Here is a 14,479-nt window from a genome sequence, read left to right on the forward strand (position 1 = left end):
GAATGTTATCAGGGCACTTTGCCATATTTATCTTAACCTTACATTTGGAGAAAGAGCTAGTATAAATTGGCATATCAGACTAGAAGAGAGAGTTTTCTTTGGAACCATTAGTAGTGTTATGTTCCCAGGTGTTAATTGAATTAAGATGGCTATATAACAACATGAATTGAGTTACCCATCTGTATCTAATTATTTATTTATCCCTTTCCAGTCTTAGCCAATAATGAATATCAGGTGTTTTGGACATATTTATATATTGTAGGATCAGAGAATCCGACATGGTAAAAACTGACGTATCAAATTTATTCAGGTCATAGGTTTCTCTCCTATTCTCAATGGGTTCTAACCATATCACAATTTCATTAGATTAATGCTTTTAGTTTCTTTATGAACTGACAAGTGCATAAACTGCTTGTTACATTTAAGTGTACTGATACATTTGAACATTTCCTAAAAAATGCCTCCCCCTTCATTTACTTTCAGATCCCTACAAGTAAGGAGATCCGGCTTCATCACAGGCAACAAATCTCCCCAGGTGCCAGTAACGGAGTAAAAAAATAGTCAGGTGCAAGGTAGGAGGATGCCAAACATGTTGCAACGTTGAGTAACGGAAATCATAAGAATGTTGAGGTATCTCCTATTATATATATCTATATACAAATTTACAATTTGCACTGAATTTGAATTGTATCAAACCAAACACTATTCAAATGAGTAACTACATGCATGTGCTGAATTCTGTAAATTTTACATGGTGAATTAGCATGTATGATGAGGCACAGATGTGTACACATGTTAAACTTACATTATCTTATATTTATTGTGCAGGTAGATAAGAAAAAACTTCTTACATGAAGGTTCTTTAGATTCTTGAAATCACCCTCCTTGATTTCAGTGATCTTGTTGTTCTGTAAGTCAAGTAAAGTGGTATCGGAGGGTATATCCTTTGGTACTTGCTCCAAACCTGTAAAAAATGTAAGCAGAATTTTTTTTACAAAAATACATTTTCGAAAAATGTTTTATAGGACAATTATGGTTACATGGAAAGTTGCAGGTGTTTTATTTTATTTTATGTTTAGCCTTGCTTATGCTGCCCCTGTCACACAGTCTGGTTGGGCACAACCTGCCAATTTTCCCTACTTTAACCTTCTTAATGTTTTGTAACCTCTACTAAGCACAGTATGCAAAGTGTAAGAAGTATTTGATAGTATGGTGGCCAATTAGATTACATTTAAAGTACATATTTAAAATAAAGAATTGCCAATTTCCTAGTATAGGGCATATTTTTCTAAATAGTCTTCATGCCATTAATTTTCTACTTGCCCTATGGCAGTGCTGTCCAACTGGTGGCCCACAACCCCCCTCTGTGTGCCCCCCCCCCCACCTGTCTGGCTGCTTTGATGGCTTACCTTTGTGGAAGCTTTAAATGGTATCAGTGTTGTGATTAACTGCCCCCTGCATGGTTAACACCTCAGATTCAGGCTGTATTGTTTAAACGTGGTATGTATATGGAATCCCCTGTACTGTTCACACCTTTTAATCCCTGCATTGTTCACCCCCTGCAATGCTCACACCTCAGGCTCAGACTGTAATTACTCACATTGTTTACTTCTTCACACCTCAGACTGTAGGAGCAGTGCCAGCATTGTGTCACTGTATGTACTATGTTTGGCACACACAGGCAGCATTATGCCATATTCTGCCTTCCCTAAGCACCATACTCTGCCCTATGCTGCCTGTATGTGCCATACACTGCCTGTGTGTGGCATGCTCTGTCTGCCCTATGCTGCCTGTATGTGCCATACACTGCCTGTGTGTGGCATGCTCTGTCTGCCCTATGCTGCCTGTAGGAGATGAATCTGGCAGAGGTTTGTTCTGGTAGTTTGTAAGTAGTTGGAAATAGCCATTTAATGGTCCCTAAGGTGTGTAATTATGTGCTGGGGGTAGCTGTGCTATCCACAGGGGAGGAGGCATATGGATTTAAGGGTGTGTCTTAATATGGCATAATATAATTCTTTCACATATGAATGATGGTTGATATCTCCGCAGGCACCAAGCATTTGGGTTTTTGCTGCATGATCTTGTGATAACATGGGTGTGGTTTGAAGTGGGTGTGGTTTAAAAAGGGGGAGTGGTCAAACTGGCTTCCATTAGCGGCCCTCCAATATATATGCTAGAGAAATTTCAGCCCTCGGCACCACAGAAGTTGGACAGCACTGCCCTCTCAGTGGTATATGTTTCAATAAAAAAAATCTCTTTTATATTCTATCTCAATACAATCATTGATTGAATTCTTTATTGTTTAGTTCAGTACTGGGAAAATGTATTATATTGTAATATAAAGGTAACAATAGCAGCACAGAGCTAAATAGACATTGTTGCTCTATATTCAAACTGAAGTATTTTATTCAAAAGCATGCTGGTAGATCTTTAAAAAAGCTGTTAAACATTGGTGTGGAAAAGAGTAGATTAGACAGGGATATTGTGGATGAGGTTAAATTAAAGCAGGTAGGTAATGGTCAAATTGAATAAACTGAACAGAGACAGAATGGGTGAAGATCAGAGAACAGGCTGGACAGGCATGGATAGGACAGCTCGGAGAATGACTCAAGAACAAGATATCATGAACAACATCCAAATTACAAGATACAATCAATATAAAACTAGGAACAGAAATAGAGAATGCAGCAAGAGCTAGGATTATTGCAATATGCTTACAGAACTGGGACCAAGATAGAGAGAGTAATTAGAGTTAAGCTGGCCAAACACATTCCGATTTTATTCTATGAATGATTTTATGGTGAATGTTTGGATATTGATCATTCCTTTTAATGCAACAATCTAAAACATTTGGATTTAAATTGTAGGCTTAATGTTGGAAAAATAACAAATCTGACAATGTTCTGGCCATTAATTGACAGACAACAATCGTACAAAAGTTATGTCTAGGAAAAAGACGTATTGAAACTTTCATCCTGAGAATGACGTTCTTGCATAAACATATAATACATGTTTATACAAATCATTGCACTACAATTGATAGTGTGCACGAAGCTTCGTCAGTTTCTATTATGAAAAACAGATTTTGTTTTATACATATAAAAATACAGAGCAGCACTTGCAATAGTATTAGCTTCAGGACATCAGAAACAAAAGAAGGAAAAGCATTCTTATTGGACAAGCATACATAAAATGCCTCTGTGGGTGTGTGCATTTTGTTTATGTGTCATAGGTAGAGATGTAGCGAACTGTTCGCCGGCGAACTAATTTGCGCGAACATCGGGTGTTCGCGAACGCGCAAGTTCGCGAGCTTTCCGCGTATGTTCGCAATTTGGGTTTGCCGCGTTTTTTTTCGCTGCGTTTTTTCTCAGCCTAAAAAAACACCGCACAACCATACATGGCGTTTTTAAGCCTAGTTCTGGTGTAAGCAAATCCCGTTTCCATGGTGCCAATAGCGCGAAATAGCAAAAAACGCCGCGTATTTCCGCTAGGTCTGCCCGTTTTTACGCAACGCTTTTTCAACAAAGTCTTTTTTAGAGAAATTTTTGCCCTTGATCCCCCTCCTGCATGCCCCTGTCCAGGTCGTGGCACCCTTTAAACAAATTTAAAATCAGTTTTCTGGCCAGAAATGGCTTTTCTAGGTTTTAAAGTTCGCCTTCCCATTGAAGTCTATGGGGTTCGCAAAGTTCGCGAATATTTGCGCTTTTTGGCGTAAGTTCGCGAACGCGTTCGCAAACTTTTTTTTTTTAGGTTCGCTACATCCCTAGTCATAGGTCCCCCATGGATGTTGTCAGATACATGCAAAGATAGTACCATTATCTGACAGCAATTTTCTAGCCTGTCCGATCAACTCAACGACTAATGATTTGGATGATTATTCGGAGCCCACACACTGTCCAAAAATCATAGGAAACCAAGTTTTTATGATTATATCTGTGTGTGGATGGACAGCTAATGGACTGTAGGGCCCATTAATGAATTCAAGTGCAACCCCAAAACTCTGCTTATTTTTATATTATTATCTGCTTATATATATATTATCTATATTGCCTTCTTTGTGTGCAAAAAAGCCTGGTTGCTTTCTCTTTTCTGAAATGAGCGCCAACTCTTGCCGAGATATTTTTTACACTAAGGGATTCGTTTTGGAGGAAGGCAGCTAGTATTAATCACTTATTGATTGGTTTTTATTGTAGGGTATTTGTACTCACTCACTTTTTTTTTTTTTTCTCTTTGGTCCTGCTTTATACTCTTTAATTCTTTTCAACCTTTAGAGTGCTGATAAGGACTAATTGTAATTTGAGGAGGTGTTGATTGGCTAAATATTGTAAAATAGATCTGAACAGAACAGCCCCCGCATGGGGTTTACTTTATGACAACCATGCCCCTTGTCTTTACCTCTTTCTTAATTCTACACCCATGAAATTGTCTGTTTGCCAACAAAAGTTTTTTGTTTTTTTTGGTAGTGAAACAATCTTATCATATTTTTCCATTGGGCTCATTGCAAGTCCCAGGTTGGGTAGAGCAAATTCTTTTCTTTATCCATGAACTTGCCAGAACTGCAGATTGCAAAATTTATGGTATATTCTGGCATAGCAGTTTGTAGAGAGACAGCATAATATAAATGTTTAAGTCCAGTTGTTTGGCTACTTTGATATTGGTACATTCTGAATTCTCAGAATATACATTTTTGCTATTACTAAGGAAAAGGTACTTATATGGAGTAGTTCCATTTAAACTCTCCTTTTCTTTTTCCTTTCCATTAAATTGTTCATTTCGGCAATCTGGACAGTAAATGAATAGAGTGGGAGTTGACCGTTTTATGACTCCTGCACAGAAAGTGTTTCCAAATTAAGCTAAAAAATGGAATTTGTGTCCAATGTTTCTGGAGAACAGATTTCTTTTTGTACAGCGAAAGCCAAAAGAACATCAGACAGTTTAAATTAAAACCTCTCAGTGGGACAGTTTTATGAAAAACTGATATGTAGCACAGATGAAGTAATGGAAATTAAACATGTTACAACAAATGCAGTTCCTTAACCCCTGCTATGCATCTCTAAGGTAAAGCAATGTGCTTTTAAATGGCTTGAGTTTTATAAGTGGTTTTATTACTGTAAGTCAGTATAACATTGTGAAACTCACTGAGCCCTAAATATTTACTTTTGGGATTAGATAAGAATCCTTTGTTTACAGTATGGTGACATTGCCAACTTTTGCCATGGCTAACTTCTGGAGGAACTGGCAATGAAGTGTTATCTTACAGATGAAAAAAGTGTGGGGCTGATAAGTAATTCCCACATAATGCTTAGTACTATTCCTAGTGCTGTATTTCTACTAGCAGGTAATGAGAAGGAGGTTTTCTATCCAGCTGAGCAGGATGAAGGTTTAATAAACCATTTATTTTGCTTGGCTCACCAGTGGCATAGGAAACCCCACATACATGCGTGTTTTTATATGCTCACTGCCCTCCTACTGGCATACAACATATCCCCAGTGTATGATAGACTGCAGGCTTCAGAATACATGTTTGCTCAGTGTTTCATGCTCCAGTTTTGAATGATGGGTAGGAAAAGTTTACCATGTGGCTAAAAAATAGAAAAATAATCTTCAGTAGTATCACTACCAACTGATCAAAGAGTGGCAAGAGTTCTCCAGAGAAAAAAGTAACAGCTTGCTTGGGTTTTAGGTTCATATGGTTTGCTATAAAGAGCAGTCAAATTTGCACTAAGATCTGGAAATTTAGTGGTGATTGAAGGGCCCTCCCACTCTTACAAACCACTCTAAAGGAAATGATGCTGAAGTGTTAAATTTCTTTCCCAGTGAGTTATGGGCCTGGCTCATTTTAAATCTGATAAAGAGCATACGTTATACTTCATAGCATGTGTGGAGAAATATGCACACTTCCACCCACAATTCTGTTCAGTAACTTTTAGTTACACTGTCTGGTCTTCCCTAACTCTCCATATTCAGAGTAAAACAAACACTGGTATGTATTAACATTCCCATAAACATCACATTAAAATGTGTGCTTTAATCATTGTGGTTTCTGACAAATATCAGACATATAACTAAAACTGTATAAGGGCTGATTTATTTATTTATTTGAAAATCTGAGCTAAAGTCCCATGATCCCAAATGACATATTCCATAAACAAATGGTTCCTGAAAGCTTCTGCCAAGTTTTATCATATTCTACTACATGAAAATGATAATACCAGTAAAAGTAGGGTTTTCCTTTATGCAAGAAAAAGTACAGTCACGTCACCACTTTTAACTCTGCTTTAAACTGGCTATAAAATGACATTAACTGCATAAACAGCCATAAGATAGTTGAAGTCATTTTTAGGTCTGTTTTCCACATAACTTTGTAACAGTATGAAAGAAAATAGGTCTCTACATTTCCCAGAAACCACACATGCTTTGGAGAGGAGCACTAATCTTGGACCTTCTGTGTGTAAGTAAAGGACCTGTTTTACAAGCTAATCAGCATGTGAGGACATAAAGGCGTATATTTCTAAAGGTTTATAAAAAATGCCATCACTTGGTTATTTCTATGGAGTGCCATGCTACATTAGCTTAAAAAAGGCATGTCATTATTTTTTGCAAATGTGTAGCTGAGAGTAAAATTCTGGTGTAAAAATAAATCACACAGTGCTGAGTGCCCCTTCTTACACAAAACGCATTAATCTACATAACTTCACCAACTGTCCCATTACTTTGTAGTTATATAAAAGCTATTAATGAATATTTATAATAATAATTATATGTTTATTTATATCTATTTTTTTTTGTCATTATCACAGGAGGGTTATACACAAAGTGGCAGACAGAATGCCCTAAATTGATATAACCACATTACACATGTAGCTACAAATGCTACACATGTAGCTACAAATGCTACACATGTAGCTACAAATGCATTCCACTGAAAGCATTGAAAGCAGTAGGTAAAGATTGTGCAAATATACATCTACTTCTAATTTAGCAGTTCATAATAGTTTTCTGTCTGTTCTCAACAGAAACAAATTCTACATCTATGGGACCTGTTATCCATAATGTTTGGGACCTGGGGTTTTCCAGATAAGGAGTCTTTAATTTGGATCGCCATACCTTAAATGTATTAATAATCATCAATTAAACCCAATAAGATTATTTTGCCCCCATTATGTATTAATTATATCTTAACTGGGATCAAGCACAAGCTACTGTTTTATTATTACTGAGAAAAAGGAAATCATTCTTAAAAAAATTTAATTATTTGATTAAAATTGAGTCTATGAGTATGCCCTTTCTGTAATTTGGAGCTCTCTGGATAACAGGTTTACGGATAACATATCCCATACCTGTAGTTAATGGAGATACTCAGTTATCTTATGTACAAAAAACAATGAGACATGTACAGTTCCCTCAATGTTTAGCATGGTTAGTTCTTTTCTGTGCACTCCTCAAAATTCTTGATTATCATATCAAACTCAAAAGATGTCTTTTGAGAAATTATTCATTGAATTAGATATTTTCTAATTGAATTGATGTGCAAATACTGTAATTTGTACTTTGAATGCAGCATGAAAACAATTGTACAATGCTACTACTTACCTATATCAGAACACTGCACAACCCGCAGGTGGCACTGACAGCGAAATGGGCAAATAGGACCAATAGGTCCAGTTGGTCCATCAGTGGGTAGAGATGGTTCAGGCCATAGAGATGACCCATCCCCAGATGCATCATCCTCTAGCATAAAGTCAAACAGGCCTCTCTGGTGAAAGGGTTTAGAAATGCAAAGTGGCAAAAGTACAAAAAGGATAATAGTTGCCTTCATCTTCTTAGTTCATCCAGCCCAAATGGTATCCTAGGAGCGCAAGGAAAGGTACGGTATAATAATAGCCAACATTAGTCATTGTTCTCTACCACATTTATTTTATAAATAAATATCTGGATATCATTAAAATAGTACATTTGTCCAATGGCAAGTATATTACAGACCTCTCCAACTCTATAAAAAAATCTTTCCTGCATTTTTAAATCTGTCTTTTGTATTGAGATTAATTCCAAGGTTCTTGCTGAATGTAAATGAGAAATAGTATGAAATAGGTACACAGATAATTAACTGCACTAATACCTTCTTTCCTCTTTCTAGTCAATGAGAGACTTAAATGGGCTGGAGATAAAACAACTGATTTGAACTGGAATAACTGAATTAAGATTCTTCCGCAAATACCAGACCCATTTTTTTTAACTGGAAAAAGTCTTAATTATCATTAAATGGAAACTCCAAATTATAAACAATTTACTATTTGTTTCCAAAATAATCTTTATTTTCTTACATTTGTTTAACATTTTTACGTCTCTAACTAATACACTCATGTTGTGATTCACTGGCAGATTTCTCCTAGTTTATAAGGTAAATTTCCCCATGAGCTGTCAGTTTGTAAAGTACAACCAGGAAACAGTGTGACAGAGTAGAAAAATATGTCAAGGAAGCACACAATTTATAGCTCGAAAACTCAATAAAAAAGGGATGCAGAACCAACAACGTCCACCAGTTGTTCACTTGTAGTTTGGGGAATAGTATGTTGGAGACTTGGCTCAACTGATAGTAAAAGCATGCATCAAAATACATCCAATCACAATGGTGATTGCCTGTGACTGTACCACCCTCAGGGGTTTAAATTCCCTACCAGTCATTTTGAAGCCACTCAGATAAGTGGTGAAACATTTTCAAGAAAAACTCAGAATGGTCCAGTTGTTTTAGACTTAATTCTACTAGATACTATATATCATGACCTGGATGAATGAGATCTTCATAGACACAGATCCATAATGATTGCTAAATTACATCTTCACTAGCTTTGTGTCCAGTCTATGATCAGCTAAGCAGAGAGTTATGTTCAGGCTTTCCCCCAGACACTGCATTGGCATGGGAAAGTAATTTATCTAACCTTACCATTAGAGGTAACAAACCTTTCATACACTGATAGCATATTTTAGTGCCAGTGCACCATCAAGTCAGAAAAGGCAGCCTATAGATAACAGACTGGAGTAAATGTTGGCATGAATTGAAAGCCACAGCAATCTTCAAACCAAACTGCCTTAAAGTGATACTGACACTTAAAAACAACTCTTCAAAGTAATAATGTACATTAAAAGTTTTCTGTTGGTAATGTTGATCGTTTTTCACTGATAGGCTCTTTAACTATACCTTAAAACAGTTCACCTACATTTAAAATTAATTAATGTGTGATGTAGACGGTTTTATTCTAAGATAAATTTTGGTCATCATTTTTTATTTTTTCTAATTTTTGGATTATTCAGTGTGTTTGTGGAGCTGTCAGACAGGACATATTAACTGCTATCTGTTTGTTAGGGCTTAGTTCCCTAGCAACCAGGCGGCAATTACAATGGATGAACAGTAGAGGGCCTGCATTAAAAGAAAAAAAATTATAAATTAGCCTTTTTTTTGTTTGCTAGTGTCAGTAAACTTGATATCCATATTTCATTCTTTAGCTGCAGACCAGAAAGTTGAAGAAAAGAATGGCTGGTCATTCAAAACCCATGTTAAACCAGTTTAAAAGTTGCTTAGAATGTGTAATTTTATAAAATACTAAAATGTAATTACAAATTATTATTGTATATATTTTTAAATATATTGTCAAAACTCTAGCTGTGCTGATTGTTTAATGGATTGTAGATTAAAGGGACATATAGCTTAATGTGTTTGTGAAGATATTATTGATTTCATAAATAAGACTGTATAAAATTATGAGTTTAATGTATTTCAGTGAATACCTGATTATTGAATATTTACTGGTGGACTCCTTAAAACGTGTATGAAGAAGAGTCGGAGGCACTAAACACACTGTTAATGTTCTAAGGGCTTGTGAATCAAGACTTTTTTATAGGACTAACTTTAGGTAGGTAGAGTCGGTATTATTATTGTCTATAAAGCACCATTGTATCTCTCACACCTTTACAGGGTTGGGGAAACAAAGACAAGTCTTAACAGTTTACACATACAATTAACTCTTTACAGATTATTTTCTGCCTTGTTTTGTCCTGTTTGGTCCATTGTTGTATATTAAGAGTTTCCACCCAGAGCCTTCCTAACACTCTGAAAAATCCAGTATAAGGGATTGCCCAATTAGAAAATGGCAGCTGTCTGATGTCATGGGGTGGGGGGGGGCAAGGCCAAACAACACAATGTAAGCTTTAAATGTCCAAACACGCCTCTTGCATTTCTACAGTAGTAGTATTCATCACCAGTGTATCTGCTCCTCACCCTGTTCTGAATCACATACAAATGTATCTAGAGAAGCACTTGACTTACTTTGTGGGGGAACAAAAACATGGCAAATTGTGATTGTAAATGACCTTTCATAATACAGCATCAGAAACTATTCCTCATATCCTGTACAATAATATTTTACATGAAACAAGGTTGAAGGATGAAACAAAAAAGGTCTAATCTAGTGTCCATTTAATACTTTGTGCGTATACATAATTGATAAATAACTGATAAAGGGCAAGAAAAACAAATGAATACATCTAAGGGCCCTGTAGAGAACCCCCTCCTGAAACACATCACCCAAACTCCCCAGTATAGAAGAGTAGTGCCGCTGGGGTTGGCAGCCGTTGAGCAACTTTACTTCCTATCCCTGTCTTTCTGCTAGCGATCAACCACCAAAAGCATGAACAACTGAAGTCAGGACCAGATTTGATTCAACTGTGATTACTCCTAATTAATAGGGAACCATAGACAAGACATGAGTGTCCAGCATCATGGCTCCCTACCTTACTGCTGTTTTTACCAGGTATTGGAGACCGGAGTCTTTGGCGTATGGGTGTTGCATTTTGGGAAGTGTGGGGACTGCCCTCTGTCACGGCCCTAATATATATAAACCATTTTCTTCCTCTTTTACAGCTTGGAATTTTGCTTAAGAATCTGTTAAACAGAGCCTGCAGAGGTCACCAGGAAGTCATCATGTAAGCTACAAATTACATTTCTCTGTAAACAGGAAGGAGCTTATATGTGAGGTGATATGGACCATCAGTTCCTTTCCCTAGTGATTCATAGCAACCCATCATCATTGCGACATTGAGTGTTGTAAGGAAAACATTGGTCTGTTACTGTCTCTCCTTTTAGAAAGTGATATCCCACTTGAAGTATGTTGGTTGGATATGGCCTTGCAAAGGATTCGTATGGCCCCCTAGCTCCTAAATGTGCCATAGACTTCTTTGCATAATTTGTTTCTATTATTTAACATTGTCATACTTTTTTAATATGAAGTATTGCAAAACTGGTTGCTACGTTAAATATATCGGACAGCAATGCACTTAACATATCTTGTTTATTCATGGAAACAGATGAAGGTCTGCCACTTTGAATAAAAAAAAAGGTAAAAAGGTATAAAGGTATAAACAATATATATATAAAAAATATATAAACAATATATATGTATATATATATATCTATATAAGCACTTAAGGGTCTTAAAAAACATGTTTTATTGTTACAGTCAACATTTCGGTCCTCCAGGACTGTTTTTTTTAGCAGTCAAACCTTTCTTAGTTATAAAGTGCAAGTAAAAGAAAACCTGCTCTTATAGTCAGGGTTCTTCCATTAAAACTAGAACTAAGGTCTAAAAACAAATATGGGTAGAAATTTAACATTTTATATACAAAACCTACTGCACCAGCCTAAAGTTTCAGAAGCTTTATAGAGATAATGATTCAGGCCTTAAACATTGTGCACAGGAGGTCACCATCTTGGATTTTGCTAGAAGTCTCAGTGACACACATGCTCAGTGGACTCTGGGCAGCTGTTGAGAAGTTAAGCTTAGGGGCTGTCACAAATCATCAAGGAAAAAATGAGGTTTAAAAAACATTCAACAGAACTGATAATTGAATTCTGTTGCAAATTGCACTGGTTTCTGAGTTGCCATGTAATAAGAATCTGAATTAATTACTAGTTAGCCTTGTATTGTGACATTTATATTCAGTATATACAGTATATTTTGAGTCGGTCCCTGAACTCAGTAAGTGACAACAGCACAGAGCTTGGGCAGGGAATCAGCAGAAAAAAAGATGGGGAGCTACTGTGTCATCTTTGGAGGCACAAATCTTCCCTGCTAAAGGCCTGGTGTGGTATTGGATTGGTATAGAATGTCATAACATAATGTGCAGCATTTCTTGCTTACTTCTTTGTTAAGCTTTAGTTCCCCTTTAACATTACCTTAAACTATCAGTGCCAGCATAAGTGTTTTTATTTAATATGTGCACAAACATTTTTTTTTGCATATCTGCATGGATTTTGCCCATGAAAGCAAATTGCCATGTTGTCTAGCAGAGATAGACTGGGTGTCTATACTAAAGAAGAGCAATATCTACAGCATACAGATATTCTTAGATTGTTCTTTTTACTAGGGAAAATCTGCAGAAATACCTCAGGTGAAGAAAGCAAATATGACAGCTTCCATTTCTGTGGCACATGTAAATGTATGTAGTTGTGGTTGTAAACTAGCTCCTCCTACCTATATGAATAATGTCCCATATAATGGGATGGGATAAATAAATACATGGTATAAATGTGTATTTTTCCTTTGCCTATAATAATACAATGGACTCCCCAACATTTCCTTTATAATGACAAGTAAAATATATTGTTATTAGCTCTGGCTTGCCATATCTTTAAAACATTGCTTAAAAAAAAATCTTCCTATATAAATAATTTTTATTTCTTTATTGTTCAAAATGCTTGGATCTACATGATACTATATAAACATTCTGTCTGTTTTATTTGCATCTATATACAGTATTACACTTCTCATAATACAGTGTTGGCTTATAAAAGTGTTATTTTCTTTCTAATTATTTCAGGCAAATTGTATGAAAATGTATGCAGGATATAGGAGTTTGCCAGCAGCCACAATACTATATAAAAGGCTTAAAAGCTGACCCCGCCCCCTCCACGTGCATAGGTACTGTAATACAATAACTGTGGATATGTGGAATGCAGCTCTAGACACTGATATATGATTCCTGTTTTATGTTTGTTTCATCCATCTCAGGGTTTTCATGCTTCGCCATGCTTACGTACAATCTGAAGTTAAACATTTTCTATTTACAACACTGACTGCTGCATTGCTTTTAAGTTTAATGTCAGCTATGATATAAATGAAAAAATAATAATGTGTGTATTAATCAGGTGGGAGGCTTTTGTTTTCATTGTGTATTTGTTCTTTATAGGTATATAGTACATATAACTAAGACAACTGCAGAAAGAACATATTGAAATTGCATTTATTAAATTTAAAGCAGACTGCAAATCCAATCAGATGCAGAACTACTGGAAACATCAACATGCTGTACTCTCATTTTTTCCTTTCAGCCCTAGGTACATGTTTCTGCCGAAAAATTACAGTATTTCCATTATTTGCTTTATAACAACTGCCAAGCAAAATGACTCAATTGGATGTTTTGTGGCTAAGTTTGCTATGTAGCATGTGGATAATGAAATATAGTCACTTTTTAATCATATTGCAGTATATAAAGATCTCCAGCTGTCACAGATACAAAAAAAAACCTGTATTTGTATATAATATACACGGCAAAACCAGGAGGATAAGTGGCTTAGACAACAGAACAGATGAGAAAGTTTTACATCTTTTCATTGTTCTGTGTCAGACAAAAGAAATCTGAAACAATTGTACTTACCAGAATTTTCTAGAAAGTTCTTTCTTACAAGAAGCATTATATTAATTTTCTAGAAAGTTCTTTCTTACAAGAAGCATTATATTAATTTCAACAACAGAACAGCAAAAACAGAGTACAAATAGGACAGAACAGTTAACATTTGCAGGCTTCTAAAAATAAAAGCTACATAAATAATTATGTCATTAGACAAAGGGTATTTTATTACCTGGACTTTCAACAAAATGCACGTGCTGTTCCCTATGTCTCATGAATGCTGAGTTAGTTCTAACTTAGCTGCATATTTAATACATTTCATACCTTGTTATCCTGGGATTTCCAAGAAGAACTCTAGAAGCAGAGATGTAATTTAAATATTCAGTCCAGACAAAAGGAGTTTACAGGTGTGCAAAGAAGGAGGGGGTAGAACCAGTGCTCAACCACTGTCACTTAGTGGAAAACCCTCCTGCTCCTATTCCCAAGCACTGTTATAGAAAGCAGTTTCCTTCAATGAACACAATCCAGGCTGACACCCACATTAGATCATATGGTAATGATATGTCTCCTGCTCTTTAGCCAGAAATGTATCAGGCTTTTCTTTTTTACTTTCCTTATTTAACTGTGCACACAGCAGAGCTTTCGTTTGATTTACTGGTAAACTATTTAAATTCTGGGTTACAAATTTTGACCATTTTTTTTTGCTGTTACTGTAATACGATTATTCATTCAGCAGCATAAAGGAAGCTGACTCATTTAACTCAAACACTGCAAAGAAAATGAGCATTTCTCTCAC

At 36.0% G+C, this 14,479-nt stretch overlaps 1 protein-coding gene across 2 annotated transcripts in view; it reads right to left on the minus strand.

The window, feature by feature from the left end:
* Positions 1–14,159, minus strand: part of dcn (decorin) — a 30,410-nt gene extending 16,251 nt beyond the window's left edge. Inside the window, 3 exon segments of one of the 2 annotated variants that reach the window (NM_001100234.1) lie at positions 852–964; positions 7,594–7,849; positions 14,008–14,159. In NM_001100234.1, coding sequence (NP_001093704.1) covers positions 852–964; positions 7,594–7,819 — 339 coding nt within the window. In that variant the 5' untranslated portion in view covers positions 7,820–7,849; positions 14,008–14,159. 2 annotated transcript variants of the gene reach the window in all.
* Positions 14,160–14,479: the final 320 nt, after the last annotated feature.

This window comes from Xenopus tropicalis, chromosome 3 (genome assembly GCF_000004195.4).
Source record: "Xenopus tropicalis strain Nigerian chromosome 3, UCB_Xtro_10.0, whole genome shotgun sequence".
Taxonomy (NCBI): Eukaryota; Metazoa; Chordata; class Amphibia; order Anura; family Pipidae; genus Xenopus; species Xenopus tropicalis.